This window comes from Bos mutus, chromosome 3, assembly GCF_027580195.1.
Source record: "Bos mutus isolate GX-2022 chromosome 3, NWIPB_WYAK_1.1, whole genome shotgun sequence".
In the NCBI taxonomy this organism is placed as follows: domain Eukaryota; kingdom Metazoa; phylum Chordata; class Mammalia; order Artiodactyla; family Bovidae; genus Bos; species Bos mutus.
This window is the reverse complement of record NC_091619.1, coordinates 110,030,563-110,052,836: the sequence shown is the minus strand read 5'-3', so window position 1 is coordinate 110,052,836 and position 22,274 is coordinate 110,030,563. Positions and strand designations below refer to the sequence as shown.

At 44.5% G+C, this 22,274-nt stretch overlaps 1 protein-coding gene across 1 annotated transcript in view; it reads right to left on the bottom strand.

Moving 5' to 3' along the window:
- Positions 1-22,274, bottom strand: part of CSMD2 (CUB and Sushi multiple domains 2) — a 275,213-nt gene that overhangs the window by 29,315 nt on the left and 223,624 nt on the right. Inside the window, 3 exon segments of the mRNA XM_070362524.1 lie at positions 2,858-3,031; positions 16,708-16,896; positions 19,850-20,023. Coding sequence (XP_070218625.1) covers positions 2,858-3,031; positions 16,708-16,896; positions 19,850-20,023 — 537 coding nt within the window.

The window sequence follows — 22,274 nt, the reverse complement described above, 5'->3', positions numbered from 1 at the left end:
GGAAGTCAAAAAATTATGAAATCTCAGGGTTGACAAGGCTTTTCAGAGGTTTTAAAGCTCAGTGATGTAGCTTTGACAAGAATTATTTTTGTTATATTTCTATAAGGTCATTTCCCAGCCTTTGCAAACACAACTTCAGAGAAGGATAATTACAAATTAGGAGAAAGGACTTTGGATTCTGTGCTTTGGGTCAGGAGACTTAACTGTGGTTAGTTACATATGCTAGTAAGTAGGAGATGCTGAAGGCTTTCTGGTTTCTTCTTCCCCTACCTCGTACTTCCTTTTCCCATGGAGAACAAAGATCCCTAAATAGATAATATAGACCCTAAGAACACCATTAGCCTTGTGTCCTGTAAAACTGTCTAGAGGGAGGAGCTTTATGCAAAACACCAAAGAGACTGGGGCAAATGCATGTTTGGTTGGGTATTTGGATGAAAAATGTATGCCTTTCCTTTTTGGAGCATTTCTTCCTCCTGGAATTTTCTCTGTGGATAACTCAGGAGGCCTCAATATACATGATCCTTGACTTCCCCATGCCAGCCTCCCAAGACACTTCCAACAGAGGTCCAAACACACAGAAGTCTGGGGCCTGGCTAACTGGCTAAGGGAGTCCCAATGGGTCCTACATAGACTTGCCAGTTCATGAACTGGGCAATTAATGAGATTAATAAGGGTGAGAGGCCAAAGTCTTGGGTCGTAACAGAGGGATGTGTCTGGGATTGTCCTGGGCAGCCCACAATCCTTTGAAACAAATTCCCAGTGCTTCAGGAATTTCTCCTTTCTTAGGAGACCTAACTAATATCTGGGGGGTATTCCGGTCCCATCATTTCATGGCAAATAGATGGGGAAACAATGGAAACAGTGACAGACTTTCTTTCTTGGGCTCCAAAATCACTGCCAATGGTGACTGCAGCCATGAAACTAAAAGATCCTTGCTCCTTGGAAGAAAAGCATATTAAAAAGTAGAGACATTACTTTGCCAACAAAGGTCCATATAGTCAAAACTATGGTTTTTCCAGTAGTCATGTATGGATGTGAGAGTTGGACCATAAAGAAGGCTGAAAGCAGAAGAATTGATGCTTTTGAACTGTGGTGTTGGAGAAGACTCTTGAGAGTCCCTTGGACTGCAAGGAGATCCAACCAGTCAACTCTAAAGGAAATCAACCCTGAGTATTCTTTGGAAGGACTGATGCTGAAGCTTCAATACTTTGGCCACCTGATGTGAAGAGCTGACTCATTGGAAAAGATCCTGATGCTGGGAAAGATTGAAGGCAGGAGGAAAAGGGGATGACAGAGGATGAGATGGTTGGATGGTATCATCAACTCAATGGACATGAGTTTGAGCAAGCTCTGGGAGATGGTGAAGGACAGGGAAGCCTGGCATGCTGCAGTTCATGGGGTTGCAAAGAATCGGACACGACTGAGCGACTGAACAACAAAATATGCTGGCAGTGCCCTAAATTTTGGAAGATAGGCTCATCTGGGAATCTCAAACTGCAGGAGCAGACGCATGTCTTATGGGTGAGGTCCCACTTCAAGGAGAAGCCGTCTATATTAGAAGGAGGTCACCAGTCAATCCTAAAAGAAATGAACCCTGAAATTCACTGGAAGCTCTGATGCTGAAGCTGAAGTTCCTATACTTTGGCCACCTAATGCAAACAGCTGACTCATTGGAAAAGACTCTGATGCTGGGAAAGATTGAGGGCAGGAGGAGAATGGGATGACAGAGGATGAGATGGTTGGATGGCATCATTGACTCAATGGACATGAGTTTAAGCAGGAGATAGTGAAGGACAGGGAAGCCTGGAATGCTGCAGTCCATTGGGTCACAAACAATCTGACATGACTTAGCAACTGAACAACAGGATCCTTATGTCTCGAGGGCATCTCCAGATGGGAAGGGGGAGGGGTTAATTTCAATGCCAAGGTGGGCTTCTTGAGAAGCGTCAAGCCACATGAACAGTTGCCCTCTTGGGGTGACATCCTATGTGAGATCCCTTCTTGAGGCCAGGCAAGCTCACCCCAAAGAAGAGAAAGCTGTGGAGTGCTGGGTTTTTGCCTTGGTGGTTTCCGTCATTAGTAGGAGAATTCAATTTCAAATATTTTTGTTCTTTTATGACATTACAGATGAGTATCTGGAAATATGGACTTGGGAGCTCTGTCAATTCCCTACATTTGCTGTGTTGATGACCTCTCTCCATGTCCCCACAGAGATTAACAAGAAAATAAATTCATTCATAGGAAAAGTCTGGGGACTGGTGTGTTAAAGCTGAAGAGGAGAACTGTATTCAGTGGGCCAGGAGGGACACAGAACAAACAGAAGAAGTGATGATACAGAAAGGGAAGCAGGCTGGGGTCCAGGAGTCCCACACAGGGAAGGAGAGAACACCAGAGTGGGTTTGGACCTGAGCCAACAACAGGAAGGCTTGGACTGTTCCTGGGACCTCATGGTAATAAGAGTCTGGAGAGGATTCTGGCCATGGTGACCATGGTGACCACCCATGACCACCCATGGTGGCCATGGGTGACTTCAGAAACCACATCTTCATTGATTCTGCAATCTCTTGGCTATCTCGGCTTGGCCAGAGTCTAAGGGCATGAAGCTGGGCTTGAACCACCAAGGGCTGAAGTCCTGTTGGGACCTCTGAGAGCCCTGCTCTCTGCCTGGGAGGGATGGGTTCAGTTCATTTCAGTTCAGCTGTGCAGTTCAGCTGTGCTCTCTGCCTGGGAGGGATGGGATGAAGGTCCAAAAGCTCTGCTTCCCTCCCCTCTGTCTGTTTCACTCTCACCTCGGAGCTGCCCCCCTCCCACCAGCCACGTGTTCCGTTGGAACCCCTCCCCCACACCAGCCCCTTACCTGAGCAGTGGGGGAGGGAGCCAGTCCAGTGTCCGTCCAGCCCACACATGCGGGTGGCGTTTCCCACAAGGGTCCGCTTGCCGGTGCAGCTGTAACGCACGACTGCCCCCACTGTATAGCTGTCCCCGGACATCTGGGAATGGGGCGGGGAGCCTGGATGGCCACAGGACACCACTGTGGGGAAGAGTAGACGTCTCAGCAACTCTGCACCGGGATGGATCATCCTCACAGGACACGCACTAGGCTTTTCAAGACGATAAGAAGCTGGGGTGTCTACCGGAGCAAACCTCCTGCTGGCTCACCCACCCAGTATCAGCAAACACTGACTTCCCACCTCACTGTCCAGTTTCCATATCTGTGAACTGAAGAGCAATGTCTGTTGTTTTAAGAGCTGAATGAGATAATGTGAACGAAACCAATCAGCACATGGTAGGGACACAGTAATACCCATTTCTTCTCTTCCTTGTCTCTTGTGCATACTAAGATGTCTCTGGCAGAAAGGTGGGACATATAGTATACACAGTCAGACTGAGAAAGACAAATGGCTTATCATACTGCCTTTATGTGGAATCTAAAGAATGATACCAATGAACCTATTTACAAAACAGGAATTTCATCACAGATATAGAAAACAAATGTATGGTTACCAAGGGGGAAATTGGGGGAGGGCATAAGTTGGGAGATTGGCATGTACACATTCAGTTCAGTTCAGTTCAGTCACTCAGTTGTGTCTGACTCTTTGCAACCCCATGAATTGCAGCCAGCAGGCCTCCCTGTCCATCACCAACTCCCGGAGTTCACTCAGACTCACGTCCATCGAGTCAGTGATGCCATCCAGCCATCTCATCCTCTGGCGTCCCCTTCTCCTCCTGCCCCCAATCCCTCCCAGCATCAGGGTCTTTTCCAATGAGTCAACTCTTCGCATGAGGTGGCCAAAGTACTGGAGTTTCAGCTTGAGCATCATTCCTTCCAAAGAAATCCCAGGGCTGATCTCCATTACTATATATAAAATAGATCACTAGTAAGAGCCTGCTGAATAGCACAGGGAACTCTGTTTGGTGCTCTGTAATGACCTATATGGTAATGGAGTCTAGAAGAGAATGGATACATGCATATATACATGGCTGATTCACTCTGCTGTACACTTAAAGTAACACAACATTGTAAATCAACTACACTCCAATAAAAAATAATTAAAAACAAAGCGAATGGGTGAGCTCTCATCCTGGGACTGTTGGGACTGGCCACAGGGTCCAGAATAAGGGCCAGAGTTGCAGTCCTTTCTAACTGCATCTTACAACTGCCCATGACAGTTGTCTCTAACTTGTCCTCTTTAGTTGTGAGTTCTCTTTTTCTGAGACAGCAAACTATAAGTGGACACTAGTTATGAGGCTAGAGTGTTGAGGTGGACGGGCCAGGGCAGGACAATGCTGTCAATATTGCTGGGTTTGCCTTCCTGTTGTTCTCCCACGGGTTGATCCCAGACGCTTTCATTTACTCAACACATATGTATTGTGTGCCTGTTATTTGCGAGGCGCCTCTTTATGTGTCTGCGAGAACAAAGTCCAAGCGCTCATGGAGCTGATGTCTAGTGGGGAAGTGAAAGAAAGTTTTAGTTTTTCAGTCGTGTCTGACTGTTTGCAACCCCACAGACTGCAGCCTGCCAGGCTCCTCTGTCCATGGAATTCTCCAGGCAGAAATATTGGAGTGGGTAGCCATTCGGTTTTCCAGGGGATCTTTCTGATCTAGGGATTGAACCTGGGTCTCCTGCATTGCAGGCAGAGTCTTTCCTGTCTGAGCTACCAGGGAAGCCCTGTGGGGAAGAAAGACCATGAATAAGAAAATACTTGGGGTTGCTATGAAGGAAAATAAAGCTGCATGAGCAAAAGGATGCTCAGTGGGATGAGGGAACTGTTTATGAGTAGGGTGGTCAGGGAAGATCTCCCTGAGGAGGTGATATCTGAGCAGTGCACTGTCTGAGTGAAAAGACCAGCCATGTGAGATCTGGGGAAGAGTGTTCTGCGGGAAGGGACATCTAGTAGAAAAGCCCAGAGGATGAGCCTGGGGTGTCTGAAGAACAGCAGGAAAGCCGGGGTTGCTGGAACAGAACGAACAAGGAAAGAACAGAAGTGATATGGGTGGAGAGGCTGCTTGGAGCCACATCATGGCATAGATTTTGGGCTTTATTACAAGCACGATGGGACCCCTCCTGGAGTGATACGATCTGACTTACGTTTTAACAAGATCATCCTGGCAACTGTGTGGAGAATATTCTAGGGCAGGGCGAGAAAGAGGGGGCTGTTGCAGTAGTTCAAGAAGAGATGGTAGTGGTTTGGACGGACTAAACCTTGGGGTCTGGTATGTAAAGGGGAAGGATATGTACTGTGGTGGCCAAAGGGCTGACCGCCTGTGAACATGGCCCCCCTCAATTCTCTGCATCTTAGCCCAGGCCTGCCACTCCTCCCACTCCCAGAGGCAGGGTCTCTTATTTCCTCCCTCCTTGAATCTGGGCTGGCCTGTGATTTGCTCTCATCAACAGAATGTAGTGGCATGAGGTTTTAGGAATTCTGAACTCTGGCTTAAGAGATATTTTAACTTCTTTTTCTCTAGGAATTCAGCCTCCAAGTAACGAAGATCAAGTCAGCCTGCTGGAGAGATGCCCCTTGGAGAAGAGTCAGCAGCAAGTCCTCCAACAAGCTGTTGTCATTCAGTTGCTCAGTCGTGTCCGACTCTCTGCAACCCCATGGACTACAGCACGCCAGGCTTCCTTGTCCTTCATTGTCTCCTGGAGTTTGCACAAACAAACTAATGTCCATTGAGTCGGTGATGCCATCCAACCATCTCATCCTCTGTCATTCCCTTCTCCTCCTGCCCTCAATCTTTCCCAGCATCAGGGTCTTTTCCAATGAGTCAGGTTAGTGGGGCCACTGTGGACCCTCCAGTCCTAACTAAACCACAGTGGGCACAGTGAGCCAGCTCTGCAGTGATGGTTCACTGTATGTGTCAACTTGAGTAGGCCACAGGATGCCCAGATACTTGGTCCAACATTATTCTGGGAGTATCTGTGAGGTTTCTGAATGAGATTAACATTGGATTGGTAGACTGAATAAGGCAAATTGCCCTCCTCAATGTGGGTGGGCCTCATTCAGTCTCTTGAATGCCTGAATAGAATAAAAGGGTGGAGAAAGAGAAATCTCTCTGCCTCTGTCTTCAGTCTGGAATGTCAATATTCTCCTGCCTTTGGACTCAGACTTGGATGGGAATTTACATCATTGGCTCCACCTAACTTCTCAGGCCTTCAAACCAGACTGGAACTATGCCATCTGCTCTCTTGGATCCACAGCTTGCCCAGTGCAGATCTGGGGGTTTCACAGCCTTCAAATTTGTACAAGCCGATTCCTTATCATATATCTATATATTTTTATCTGTATCTATGTCTATAAGAAATTGGCTCATATGATTATAATATATATTACATATATATATTTAGAAATAGATATGTAGATAGCTCATGGTTTCTTTATATCTAGACACAGATAAATAGATATAAATCTTATATAACTATATCTATGATAGATATAAATCTTACTACATATCTATAAAATACACGTTAAAAAAAAATATATATATATATCCTATTGGTTATTGGTTCTTTTTCTCTGGAGAACCCAGACTAATGAGATTGCTAAGCCTCGCCTAAATTCCTGACCTTTACAATTGTGAGACAACAAAAATAAATGCTATTATAAGTTTTGAGATGGCTTATTACATAGTAATAGATAACTGATTCAGTGAGTTTCAAGGTTTATACCATCTGTTCCTTAAGACAACCTTATGAAGTAGGTACCATTTTTATTTATTTTTTATCTCCACCTTCCTGATGACACAAATGAGGCCTAGTAAGGCAAAGTAACTTACTGAAGGTCATAAACCTCATCAGTGGTAGAATTAGTTCTTAAAACCTGGCAGGTTGATTCCAGAGGCCACAGTCTTAAGCACTATAATCGACTCCCTTCTGCAGTGCTGTTTTGAGACTACCAGTGAATTCTCTCCTTGTGGCAGGAATGGAATCCCTGATTATAATTTAAATGATTCTGTGACTTTATTAGAAATGTTTGGATTTTAAAATTGCCCAATTTAAACTCTCTAATGACATTTCAAATAAATTCTTTTTTAAATGGATATACAAAAACACAATAACTGTAAGTACAGAGCTTAATGAAGTGTCACAAAGTGAACACACTCATGTAGCTACTGCCAAGATTGAGAAAAGCCCCCACCAGGACCTCAGAAGCCCCACCTTGCCCCGTCCCTATTCCTACCTCTTTTCTTCCCTCCTCACATTAAACTACTCTCTTCGCTTTGTACATCATTAATTAGTTTGCCTGTTCTTGAATTTTATTTAAATGAAATCTTATAGTATATATTCTGCTGCACCAGCTCTTTTCACTTAACATTATGCCTGTGATATTTGTCTGTGCTCTTCTGTAGCAACAGTTCATTATCATTGCTATGTATCAGGGATTGGCAAATGTTTTACTAAAGGGTCCAGACAGTAATCATTTTAGGTCTCTGTTGCATATTCTTTTGTTTGTTTGTCTGGTTTTTTTTGTACAATATTTTAAAAAATATTTTAAAATCCTCCTAAGCTCAAGGGCATACAAAAATAGGACATAGGCTAGATTTGTCCCAGGAGCCAACATTTGCTGATCTCTGCTATATAGTACACCATGTGTGTTAGTTATCCTTTGCTGTGTAACAAACTGCCCCAAAGCCTAGATAACAATAAACATCTATTTTGATGATATGGGTCAGGAATTTGGGAGAGGCTTAGCAGGTGGTTCTGACTCAGAATCCCCCTGAGGTTATAGCCAGAGTGATGACTGCATTCATCTGAAGGCTCGACTGGCTTCCCCCAGAGTGGCTGATCCAGGAAAGCCAGGTGGAGATGGCATGTATTTTATAACCTAGCTTTGTAAATCACACCACCTCACACAGACTAACTCTGGGACAAGTTAGGAATACGCTACATAAAGGTATGAATACCAGGAGGTGGGGGGCATTGGGAACATCTTCAAGGTTGACTGTCACAGTGCTATGGAGATATATATCACATTTCACCAGCTATTTCTTATTGATGGATGTTTGGGTTATTTCTAGTTTTGTACTCTTATGAATAATGCTGATAAGAACATTTCTGTTCATGTCTATTGGTGTACATATGTACACATTTATATTGGCTATCCATAATGATTTCTGTAATTGCAACTGATTACTTTTTATGATGTTCTTGTTTGGTTTTAAAATGTTTCTTTGGGGAATTTGAGGATAGTGTCAAATTATGGTAATATTGAATAATCTCTGAAAAACCATATACAGTGCCTAAACTTATTTTTTCTTTGTTACTGGCTTGATCTAGGCTAGTTGAATGTCTGTAAAATTAGCAACTAGAGTATACTCTATTGTTTTATTCCTTTCCCACGATTTGTTCATTTAAAGGAGGAAGAAGTGAACAATAATAATGCTTGGAGAAAAGAAAAATTAATGCCAGTACGATTTGGCTGTTGTGGATAAGAAAAAAAAAGAGAAGGACATATGAGGATAACAATAAAGAGAAATGACTTTCATTCAATGTATGTTTGCACAAAAACTTAAGAGGTGAAGAACAAAGACAAGGGGAATAGATATTGCTGCATTTCTCAGTTTGTCAATATAAAAAAATTAATGTTTTCCATATTCATGCCATGTCCAAATGGGGTCTCTTTGGATCATTCCAGTTTCTGCAGTGGCTCTTTAGCTGCTTACTATGTATTAAGCTTAAATGTGTATATAAAAATAGGCAAGATAGATATTTGTCACTCCTAATAATAGCAGATTTCCCTGCATTACACAGAATAACAAGAGATTGATAAAATACAAAGTTGCAATTAAGCAAAAAGCAATAGTACAAACCAGCAGTTCATGCTTGGGTGTGGACTGTGCTGAGTCCCATGGCAAAATGAAAAGGATCCCCCACACTGGTTCTTAAACCCTAAGAATGAAAGTTGTATGAATGGCCAGCCACCTCCAGCTTCCACTTTTTCTAAAGCATTTTATCAGGGAAACAGCATATAACATAGACCCGGATCATGCATTTTGCTTGGTACCTGCATATCCACACCAATTAAAGCAGTTTGCTGTCACCTGGAAGGAACAGGTTGACTAGGGGATATGTATAGTCCTCCATAATTTGCCACAACCCTATTCACAGATAATTGGATCTTCTAGGAGAAGGCAATGGCACCCCACTCCAGTACTCTTGCCTGGAAAATCCCATGGATGGAGAAGCCTGGTAGGCTGCAGTCCATGGGGTCGCTAAGAGTCGGACACGACTGAGAACTTCACTTTGACTTTTCACTTTCATGCACTGGAGAAGGAAATGGCAACCTGCTCCAGTGTTCTTGCCTGGAGAATCCCAGGGATGGTGGAGCCTGATGGGCCACCGTCTATGGGGTCGCACAGAGTTGGACACGACTGAAGCGACTTAGCAGCAGCAGCAGCAGGATTAGAAATGCAATTAGTCCACTAAAAAATGTTATGATGACCATGAGACATCAGTGAAAATGGTTTTACTGGGAATCACCTGGGATCTAGAGCCTTACAGTCAGTGGAAGTTCCTCAGGGCTTGTGTTTTTGAAATAGTCTTACAAAATCAGCAAGCTCCAGGAGACGGTGAAGGACAGGGAAGCCTGGCATGCTATAGTCCATGGGATCACAAAGAGTCAGACACGGCTGAGCGACTGAACAGCACCAAATCACAGGGAAGATGTCTAGATTTCCTCTCATCAACAACTGAATAGCCTAACTAGGTTCTGATGCTAGTATATCCCTTTACTGGGAATCTTGCTGAAGTTCATATTTAGACTAAGTAATACACATGGTTGTCTTTGAATGGGGCCTGCCTTGGAAAAACCTGCACCTGCTCCAAAAAGAACAGTCTGTCCCTTGGTTTCCATGTCCTTAATAACAATATAATGTGGCGGGCTTAGTAATTAGTGTAAGTAGAGTTTGCATGCTATTTATGCATGCTAAGCTGCTTCAGTCATCCTGACTCTTTGTGGCCCCATGGACTATAGACTGCCAGGCTCCTCTGTCCATGGGATTCTCCAGGCAAGAATATTGGAGTGGATTGTCACGTCCTCCTCCAGGGGATCTTCCCAACGCAGGGATTAAACCCATGTCTCTTGCATCTCCGGCATTGACAGGCAGGTTCTTTACCATTAGCGCCAGTTTAGCACCTTATAAATCCCAACAAGAAAAAGAAAGGACCACTGGCTTTCTGTAATAAAAAAAAAAAATATATATATATATATATATATATCAGCAACTTCTGGGCATTAGCCATTTTTGTTTTGAGAGATCATGCCTAGCTGGTTTTTAGACTTTGGCTTCTGTCAGACTGAGACCCTGGTTCCTGATTCCCACAGATTAAGATCAGTCAAAAGATCACAATGTAAACATAATAAAACAAGGAGAAACAAGTCACCAAGAGTGAGAATCAGCAGAAATGACAATAGCAGAATCAGACTTGAAAAGATAATGATATTGGAAGTATCAGATATAGAATATATAATAAGTACATTTAATATGTTAAATATGAAAAAGGAACAAGTTAATATAGGAAAAATACACTATGGAGATAAGTAAGCAAATGTGAAAAAACAAATAATGCATTTATTTCTCAAATGCAAAATAAATAATTGGAAATGGGAACTCAGTTAAACCTCAGCTTAGACCTAGCTAAAAAGATAATCACTGAATGGTAAAAACAGACCTTGAGTAATTTATCAGAGATGGAAAATATGAATGAGAATTTCAAGGACAAAGAGAAAAGCACAAGAAGATCTAATGCTGGGGTTCAGAAATAGTAAAGGAGGAGAATGAAGCGGGAGACAATGTCTACTGAAATAGTAGCTAAGAATTCCCCAGATAGCAGAAAAATCCAGGAAGTCTAACGAATCTTAAGAATGGGAAACAAAATATTTAAACATAATGCAGGAAAATTCAGAATGCCAGCAAAAGAGAGAGAAGCTTGAAGTCAGTGAGGGAGAAAAAAATGGACTACCTAAAATAATTTAGACTTCAGAAGACTTATCACTAAAAATGAAAGTCGGCAATAGTGCCAAGAGAAAACGTGTCAGCCTAGACCTGTGATCCAGTAAACTTCCCATTTAATAAACAGGAAGAATTCCAAACACCAAAGACAGAGAAAGACCTTACAAAGGAGTGAATGACTGGCAGCTGGTTTTTCAACAGCAACAAAAGAGGTCAGAAGATATTAAATTCCTTTGCTGCTGCTGCTAAGTCGCTTCAGTTGTGTCCGACTCTGTGCGACCCCATAGACGGCAGCCCACCAGGCTCCCCCATCCCTGGGATTCTCCAGGCAAGAACACTGGAGTGGGTTGCCATTTCCTTCTCCAATGCATGAAAGTGAAAAGTGAAAGTGAAAGGTAAGTCGCTCAGTCGTGTCCGACTTCACGACCCCATGGACTGCAGCCTACCAGGCTCCTGCATCCATGGGATTTTCCAGGCAAGAACACTGGAGTGGGGTGCCATTGCCTTCTCCTTTAGTGGGCTAAAAAAAAATAACTGCCAACTTGAATTTCTAAACCTATCAAAAATATCTTAAAAAATGAGACAAATAAATGTATCACAAAAACTGAGAATGTTTGCTAACAGCAGATCTTCACTAAATAAAATTCTAAAAGACGGTCTTCAAACTGCAGGAAAATAATCTCATATGGAAGGTGAAGATATGAGAAGGGGAATGAAGAGCAAAGAAAGTGACAAATACGTGAGCAAATCTAAGTGAACAATAACTGCAGAGAACAACAACAACACATTGTGGGTTTTAAAAATAAAATAAAGAAATAAAAATAAACTAATAGGTAGAACAAACAGAAAACATAAAATAAGATGGTGGATTTAAAACCCATCAATTCAGTTCAGTTCAGTCGCTCACTCGTGTCTGAGTCTTTGAGACCCCATGGACTGCAGCATGCCAGGCCTTCCTGTCCATCACCAACTCTCAGAATTTACCCAAACTCATGTCCATTGAGTCAGTGATGCCATCCAACCACCTCATCCTCTCTTGTCCCCTTCTCCTCCCACCTTCAATCTTTCCCAGCATCAGGGTCTTTTCAAATGAGTCCGTTCTTCACATCAGGTGGTCAAAGTATTGGAGTTTCAGCACCCCACCCCCCATACACCAATAATCTGACCTATTTACAGTGATGAAAGAAAAGACTTTCAACCATGAACTCTATATCCAGCAAAACTATCATTCAAACATGAAAGGGAATTTAAAATATTTCCAGAAAAACACAAACTGAGAGACTGTGTCAGTAGCAAACCTAGAAAGAAATTCTAAATGATAAAGAAATTCTAAAGGAAGTCTTTTAGGCTTGAAATGAAAGAACTTGAAGCCATGTGAAGAAATAAAGAACACTGGAAAAGGTAACCACACAAGTAAATACACAGTATAGCATAAGCATACTTTTTGTCTGTAACTCTATTTTCTTCCTGCTTGAGAAACTGCATAAAGCAATAACTGGAAACCTTTGTTGATAAGCATACAATGTATAAAGATGTAATGTGTATAACAATAACAACACAAAGGATATAGAGGTAATGGAGCTATATAAGGACAATGTTTTTGTATACAATTGAAATTCAGTTGGTATTAATCCAAACTATGCTGCTATACTTTGCACCTCATGCGAAGAACTGACTCACTGGAAAAGACCCTGATGCTGGGAGAGATTGGGGGCAGGAGGAGAAGGGGACGACAGAGGATGAGATGGCTGGATGGCATCACCGACTTGATGGATGTGAGTCTGAGTGAACTCCGGGAGATGGTGATGGACAGGGAGGCCTGGCGTGCTGCAATTCATGGGGTCACAGAGAGTCAGACACGACTGAGTGACTGAACTGAACTGAACTGATGCTTCTATAAGTTAAGATGTTAATTGTAATTTCCAGAGTAACTATTCAGTTCAGTTCAGTTCAGTCTCTCAGTCGTGTCTGACTCTCTGTGACCCCATGAATCGCAGCATACCAGGCCTCCCTGTCCATCACCAACTCCCGGAGTCCAAATAATTTAAAAAACATACACAGTCAAAGAAACAACAATCATTTAAAATGGTACACTAAAAAAATCTATTTAATGCAAAAGAAGCCAGCAAGAGAATAGAGGACCAATAAAAAAGACATGATACATAGGAAACAAATAGCAAAATGGAATATATAAAACCTACCTTATCAATCACCACATTAAATGTGGATTAAACATGTGAAAGGCAGATATTAGCAAAGTGGAAAAAAAACATGATTCAAGTATATTCTGTCTACAAATGATGCACTTCAGAGCCGATGACACAAACAGACTGAGAATAAAAAGGTGGCAAAAAGATATATTATGGATATAATAACCAAAACATAACTGGAGTGGTTATCCTAATTTCTAACATAGTAGCCTTTAAGACAAAAACTGTGACTAGGCACAAGAAGAACATTCTATAGTATAAAAAGACATTTTATCAAGAGGATACACAACTATAAACATACATGCATCTAATAACATAGCCTCAAAATATCTGAAGCAGAAACTAACAGAACTAAAGGGAGAAACAGACAAATCAGCAATAACAGCAGGAGTTCCCAACACCCCACTTTAAATCACGGTTAGAACAACCAGAATATACTATAAACCAACTAGACCTAACCATCATCTGCAGGGCACTCTGCCCTACAAGAGAAGAATAAACACTCTTCTCAAGTGCATACGAAACGTTATCTAGAAGAAAGTGAAAGTGCAAGTCGCCCAGTCGTGTCCGACTCTTTGTGACCCCATGGACTATACAGTCCGTGGAATTCTCCAGGCCGGAATACTGGAGTGGGTAGCCTTTCCCTTCTCCAGGAGACCTTCCCAACCCAGGGATTGAACCCAGGTCTCCTGCATTACAGGCGGATTCTTTACCAGCTGAGCTATGAGGGAAGCCTCATCTATTTAGGGTAGACCATATGTTAATCCATAAAATAAATCTCCATAAACTTTAAAAGACTGAAATCATATCAAGTGCATTCTGTAAGCAAAATGCTATGAAACAAGAAATCAACAAAAGAAGGAAATGTGAAAAATTCATGGGTATATGGAAATTAAATAACACTCTCCTAAATAATCAGTAAGTCAAAGAATAAATCAGGGGAGTGATTAAAAAATACTTTGAGGTGAAAAAAAATGAAAAAATAGCATACCAAAACTTAGGAGATACAGTGAAACAGTGCTTGGAGGGAAATTTATAATTGTAAATGCCTACATTAAAAAGAAGAAAAATCTAAACTTCCCCTCTGATAAACTAGAAAAAGAGAGCAAAATATACCCAAAGCAAATAGAAGAAAAGAAATTAAAAAGGCTAATGCAGAGATCAACAAAATAGAGAAACAATAGAGAAAATAAACAAAATCAAAAGTTGGTCCTTTGACAAGATCAAGAAAATTGACAAATGTGTCTAGTCTGATGTGTGTGTGTATGTATGAGAGAGAGAGAGAAAGTGACAGAGAGGGAGGGGGAGAGAGAGAGAGAGAGAGATACAGCGATGGGAGAAGAATCAAATTCTAAAATCCGGAATTAAAGTGGAGATGTTACTACCAACTGAATTTACAAAAGCAAAAAGCATCATAGGAGAATATGATGAATATGAACGGTTATATACCAATAAATTAGATAAACTAAACAAAATGGAAAAATTCCTAGAAACACACAAACTGCCAAAACCAACTCAAGAAGAAATGGAATATCTGAAAAGAATTATATCAAATAAATAGAATCAGTCAATAACAAAAAACTTTTAACAAAGAAAAGTCCAGGGCCAGATGATTTTACTGATGAATTCTATGAAAATTTTGAAGAAGAAATAATACCAGGAATAGTTCTGAAACTATTCCTAAAAATAGAGGAAAAGGGAAAATTGCCAACTCATTCCATGAGGTCAGCATTGCCCTGACACCAAAGCCAAAGATATCATAAGGAAAGAAAACTACAGACCAATATTCCTTACGAATTCAGTTGCAAAAATCCTCAACAAAAATACTAGCAAACCAAATCCAGTAGCACATTAAAATGAATTTTACCGTGACCAAATGTGATTTGTTCGAAGAACACAAGAGTTGTTCAACACATGAAAATCAATCAATGTAATACACCATACTAATAGAATGAGGGGGGGAAAAGCACCACATGATCATCTCAATAGATGTAGAAAAATCATTTAAAAAATTCCAACAGCCTTTCATGGGAAAACTGTCCAACAAATTAGGAGTAGAAGGGAATTTCCTCAATCTGATAAAGGAAATCTGCAAAAATCCCACAGCTAACATCAGGCTTAATGGTGAAAGAGTGAAAGCTTTTCTCCAAAGGCTATTTTTATTTGTTTTCTCAAATACAAGAATCTCAGCTGCCACTGCTGCACACAGGTGGCGGTCCATTTCCAACCCCAGATGATTTTTCAGTCATGAATGGGGCTGCATGGCCAGGGTGGGGTCCTCAGACAAGGGAACTATGGGCAGGTGAGTAGGTGAACCAGCCTCCTATCATACCTAGAGGCACAGGGGCATAAGGAGATGGAGTCATTCCGACTGAGGGGCCAAAGTATGTATGAGCCACCACAGATAGGTGGACTGCAGAATGGCCCAACTCAATACGCATCAGCCCCTCTGGACTGCATCTTCACCTCTGCTGTTAGGAAGACAGGAGAGAGAGCAACCCCCGGGGCTCATGGTTAGTAACAAGATGCGGGAGCAGGGGCCTAAGGAACTGTTTTTTCTTCTGGATGTGAGGCTAGCAACCCGATGTCAGGATTCTTAGTGCCTCCCTCATCCTATTTTTCCCTACATGTTGGCCCTGTATTTTTCCCCAATATCTTTTAAAGCAGTTATTGTTTATTGAGCAGCGACTGAGTAGGCACTTTTAATGGGTGTTCTCATTTAATTCTCTAATAATCCTATGGAACAGGCATTAGCATCATTGATATAGACAAAGAAACGGAGGCTCTCAAATCACACAGCTTGTTTAGGGGCAGAGCCAGAATTCAAATCCAGGTCTGTCTGCCTCCAGGGTCTGTTGCATTTCTGCTTCAGTCCTTTAAAAAAGGGGGTTCATGTGATGTCTTTCTGGAAAATCAAGGAGGCAGTAAAATGGGAGACAGGTTTCCACTACGCAGCCAGGACCGCCAAAGGAAGGGAGCCTTGGAGACTGAAGGGGTTGCTGACAGCATTAGAGAGGAAAGGGAGTAAGCCTGTAGCCGGGAGAGAGACTGAGAATCGGTGGGGCATCTAACCCAACGTGTCAGATGCTCAGTCGTGTCAGCCTCTTTGCGACCCCATGGACCGTAGCCCACCAGGCTTATCTGTCCATGGAATTCTCCAGGCAAGCATACTGGAGTGGGTTGCCATTCTCTTCTCCAGGGGATCTTCCAGACTTAGTGATCAAACCCAGGTCTCCTGCATTGCAGGCAGATTCTTCACTGTCTGAGCCACCAGGGATGGAAAGAGTTGGACACCACTGAGCGCGCACACACACACGCGTGCACACACACACACGTGCACACACACATGCACGCACACACACACACACGCACACACACAACTAACCAATAGGAGCCCAAGATGGGCTCTGACATCCAGAGAGCAGTCTGAGTGACCATCACTGTGACCACACACACACACACACACACACAGGAGGCTGTCCTCTGACATGGACCATCCTGCCAGTGTGCTCGGGTGATCACTGCGAGTAAATGACGTGTACTTACAGAGACACTGGGGGCGGGGGCGATCCCATGTGCCGTCTCCCTGGCAGCTGAGCACTGGGGTGCCCAGGAGGTAGAATCCGTGGGTGCACTGGTAAGACACAGTTGTGCCGTAGCTGAACCTGTGCGGGCCGCTGGCGTGGATCTGACGAACGCTGTTTTCTTGGTGCCCAGGATCTGTACAGTTGATGACTGCAATAGAACAGGATGATTAGACGCAGAGACCTGGATGTGAGGATTTTTTTTTTTTTTATGCTTTTAAATGGGAATTCAGAAGTCCAAACAGGAATGTATTCCCAGTAGAGCAAAATTTCCAGACCAAGAGAGGCTACAGAAAGCAGATCCTCCTGGGAAGCTAAGCTGGTCCTCAGGCTGCTGTACTCCCCTCAACTTGGCCACCTGGATAAGGGATTCATCCTTCTGTGTCTAGCTAGACATCACCCCTCTGCAGAAGCCTCCCCACCTCCTCCCAGACTGGTTAACTCTCCCCCCTTGGTGGTCCTGGCATAAGCCTCATTGCTTGATGGTGTGTCAAAGTTCTATTGATATGAATCCCTTGAGGGCAGGAATGCCCCCCGTTGGTGAACCCATCCCCAGCACAGTGTGTCTCCCACAGCGGAACTGTGGAAAGGGGATGGGCTTCTCTAGAAACTGTTTTAATCACTTTTATGAGTATTTCCAGGGAGAGAGTAATCCTCGGGGATCAATTTGACTTTTAAATGCTGAAATGGTTCCAAAGCAGCTTATCAAAATCAGAGTGAGGTTTGAGAGTCATGACAATACTGTTTACAACCCATGATGTGAACTTGGACTTTCAAAACACTTTCATACCATTAACCCAAACCTCATATGAGTCGTATGAGGCAGGCAGGGTCAGTACTTGAAACTTTTGATAAGCCTTTAAAGTGTGAGCTATTTTTAACTTCTGATGACCCTCTCTGAGGCTAAGAGAGGTTGCAGTCACAAAACAGGTAAGCTGCATTCATTCATTCATGCTGTTTACTGTGATATACTGAGTGTCAAGCATCGTGCTGGGCAGTAAGGATATGACAGAATTTACAGTCTGGAGTAGGGTTTCTCTGCCTTGGCACTGTGGATATTTTGGGCTGATAATTATTTATGGTGGGGGCAGTCCTGTAGGATGTAGGATGTTTAACAGTGTCTCTGGCCTCTGGCCACTAGATGCCAATAGGAACTCTCCAGTTGTGACAACCAAAGACATCTTTTGACATCTGTCCCCCGTGGGAATAGGGGAACAGGAAAATCATACCCAGTTAGGAACTGCTGGTCTAGAGAGAAAGGGACAAACCAGCAATGATACTGTTTGGTAAGTGCTCTGATGGGGCAGCAGAGAATGTTCTGGAAGCACAAAGCAGAGCCTCTAGCCCAGTGCATGGGGCAGGGCAAGAAAGTCTCCCCAGAAGGAGCAACCTTTAGGCTGGCTCTTGATGACTGGGTAGAAGTCACCCGGACAAAGAAATGGTGGGAGGGGACAGAGAAGAATGCATTTGAGGAAGCTGTGTCTGGGGCCCCGAGGGGCTTACAGGCACAGGGCACCTGTGAGGAAACAAAAGAGGCTCAGTGTGGCTGGGACCCAAGGCAGAGGTGAGGCTGGGGGCCAAGCAAGTGGTGAAGAATGAGGCTGGACTGGAGGCTGGGCCAGGTCCCATGGGCCCGTAAACCAGCCAAGGAGACTATTATTATCCTAAGGGCAATGGGAAGTCTTGGGAGGTGTTTCCAACAGGGAGTGACTTGATCAGATTTGTGTTTTTGGCAGGACATTCCGTCAGGAGAATGAGCTGGGGTGGGGGTGGGGAGCAGGACCAGAGGCCACGATTTCTAAGATTTTACCCCAGTCTTCTGTTTTCCAAGACCAGCACCCTGGGAAGGGGCTGGGGTTTGGGGAGCTGAAGTTACAGGACAGAACATGTCTGGGAGAGACAGCACAGTTCTTGAGGAGAGGGGATCATGGGATAAACATAGCCCAAAGCATCAGTCTCAACTCCCTCCTTCCTGGAGAGGTGATGGAAGCCGGGCACAACACAAGGTCATGGCAATTTCCCCTGCATTCCCTGGATTCTTCTCTCATTCACAATGGCACCTTGAAGTGTTGAGCGGAACGTTATTTTAAGGTTAGCTGTGAAGGTATCTTGATGGATTCTAAAGCATCATTTGAAAAATTTGGTCCTTTAATATCAATTACAAATAAATCGTGACACACTGCACAGCCAATCGCCATGTACCCTCAACACTGGAGGAGGAGCCATCACCCGAGGGAGTCTAAGCCCTCACCCGTTACAGCAGGTCACAGGTCACACCAGGGCAGGGATTGCTCCTGTTCAGCCAGTCTGACCCTCCGTTCAAACCTCAGCGAGCTTGCCAGGCCACTCTTGGGCAGAGGCAGACGGCCCCAAGGCCCCTCATCGCTGGGTGTGTGCATGTGTGCTTCATTGCCAAGTTGTGTCCAATCTGGACTGCAGCCTGCCAGGTTCCTCGGTCCATGGGATTCTCCAGACAAGAATACTGGAGTGGGTTGCCATTTCCTCCTCCAGGGAATCTTCCAGATCCAAAGAGCGAACCCGCATTTCCTGCATCTCCTGCTTTGGCAGGCAGATTCTTTACCACTGATCCCCCTGGGAAGCCCTTCATTGCAGTGAGAAGCCTGTAAAAGCTTCAGGAGCTATTTCCTAAAATAGTCTGGGTGGGACCGGGATATCCTCCATGTCAGGTCTGCCTCTTGAGTCTTTAGTTTCTTCTCTTCTCCTCCTCTTCATCCCAACCCCTAGATTCTGCTTTATGTCTCATTTCAACCCTTCCTTTTTTTTTTTTTCATTAAGAATGGGGCTCTATATGATAATGATGAACCATCGGTTCTATGAAATGTAAACAAAAGACTGCTTTCCATTTCTGTTTTGAAAGATGAAACTTCCTTCGCTTTCTTTCTATAACCAGTGAAGAATTTTGACATGGCTCTATCTGGGGGGAGAGAAATGCTCCATCTGTGACCCTTCTCTGCCCCGAGTTTTCCCTATTTGAGTCAACGTAGCACCATGACAGAATCCCCTGACTTCCGCTCGTGGGTCACAGACCACAGGTGGGAGCGGTACTGGGGGTCGGGTGTGGGCGGGGAGGAAGGGTGGCTCACTTCGACAGGTGGGCAGCACGTCACTCCACTGCCCGCTGGCCAGGCACTGGGATCGAGCAGCCCCTTCAGCCACATAGCCCGGGTTGCAAACAAACTTGACCACGTCGTTGAGGTTGAACTGGCTGCCCTGGGTGAGGCCGTTGATCGGGTTGCCTGGGTGTCCACAGGTAATTGCTGCAATCGAAACAGACGAGCGGTCAGCCCTCCTGTTGTTCCCCATCCCATCTGTCCTCTCCTCACATGGCCTCTCTCAGGCCCAGCAGCGAAGCACAGCCCTAGGTCTGACTTTAGTTTCTTTTGCTACAAAACTCTGTTTTTGTCAAGTCAGCATGGGGACAGTCCCTTTTCCTTGAAGGCGTGTCCACAGCGTGGACTGCTTGAGAGAAGTCATTCAAGGGCCCTAGGGCATTAGGGCGTATCATCCTTCTCCTTCGCCCAGGCAGCTGGTCCTGCCTCAGTTCCTCTCCCTGATCTCTTCGGCTACTCATCTCCATTCTTTGCCAGATACCCTGGTGACTACCCTTCCGAGGAGTCAGACCAGCCTAAGTTCCTGGGCCAGTCTTGATGGAACCAGAGTCAGTACAAACCACGCCTGTGGGGAGGGACTGGTCACCCTGATAGACCAGCGGGCATCGGAGTTCTTAGGCGGGCACAGTCCCTCCCCTACTCCATGTGAAGGCAGTTCCGCTCATGGACTTCCTGGCCTTTCCCTGTGCTCTCTTCTCTATCCTGCCTGGGGTAAGTGGAAGCGGCCCCTCTGTGCAGTTTGGGAAGGATGAAGGCTCAGCCCTGCCTTCTTCCTCTTGAGATGGGCAGCCTGCAGGCAACGAGGCTCCCCCCAGCCCTCCAGCAGAGGCAGGTTCTCCCCTGCCTTCCCCTCCCTCTACAATGGAGTCACGCCCAACCCAGGGCAGTGCTGCTCTGACTGTGTGTGAATCCACCCCTCCTGGGGTTTATTTAGCAAGTTCCATTTGGCTCTCACTTTAAGCTACGGCTCCAACTGAAACTTTATCAGGAATAAAGGTGGTATTTTGGTGTCCACCCATGACTCTGTTTCGCCGTGTAACTTGTCCAGCCCTGGGCAAGGAAGGGGGAGAACGCTTTGGTGCTTACAGGGCTCAGGCTCACCTCCTCCTCTCAGGAGTGGAGTTCACGCCACAGTGGCACTGGTCTCTTAGACTTTTCTTGAATGTACTAAACAAGGTCCTGCCCCAGAGCCTTGGACTAGCTTCCTCTTGGCTGAAACATTCCTTGGCCTCTGCCCTCATATCCTCAGGTCTCCCCTCAAATGCCACCATAGCAGTGAGACTTGCCATTACAGCCAGATAAATAGCCGCCCAGCACTGCCAAAACTTCTTGCCCGGCTTGCTTTTCTGTACAGCATTTTACCCACTCTGAGCGCACTTCCTTACTCATTGCTAGTCTTTCTCCACCTGAATGGAAGCTCCCTGGGGCAGGGACTCTATCCCCTTCCTTGCTGTATCTTCTGTGTCTGGACCGGTGCCTGACATACAGGAGGTTGTTGTTCAGTTGCTAAGTTGTGTCCAGCTCTTTTGTGAACTCATGGACTGTAGTTGTCCAGGCTCCAACTACATGGGATTTCCCAAGTAAGAATATTGCCAAGAAGTCCATGGGATTTCCCAGGCAAGAATATTGAAGTGGGTTGCCATTTCATTCTCCAGGGGATCTTCCAGACTCAGGGATCAAACTTGCGTCTCCTGCATTGGCAGGTGGATTCGTTATCACTGAGCCACCAGGGACATTCAGGAAGACCTTGATAAGTAATTGCAGAGTGAAAAAAAAAATGCAGAGTGGACTAACAAATGAGTGAGTCATGAATGGATAGATGTCTGGCTTTGGTTCTATTTACTACCTGCCTGGTACCTAGTCTCTTTGGGTTGAAATCCGACTTGATGCTTTTGAGGCCTCCCCCTTGGTTCTGGGTTTTCAGCTGTGAGAGGCTGAGGAACCATGAGGAATGCTTTCTTATCCCAACACTTGGATTTATGAGGACCCCACCCCAAACCCGGGGCTTCTCAGATGGCTTAGTGGTAAAGAATCCTTCTGCCAATGCAGGAGATGCATAAGATGCATGTTCGATCCCTGGGTCGGGAAGATCCCCTAGAGGAGGAAATGGCAACCCACTCCAGTATTCTTGCCTCAAAAACCCCTTGGATGTAGGAGTGTGGCAGGCTACAGTCCCTGGGGTCGCAAAGAGTTGGATACAGCTTAGCGACTAAACAACACCACCCCAAACCCAAATGGTATGGATGGAGGTCAGGGAACAAGAGTAAGTAGGACCCAGATCTTGCTGGTAGTAAGTAGGACCCAGACCTCTGCTGTCTCTCTGGGCCAGTTCTCTTTTATAAATCTCAACAGTAGTATCTTTGACTCTAGCAGAGTCTTGACTCTGGGCAGAGCAGGG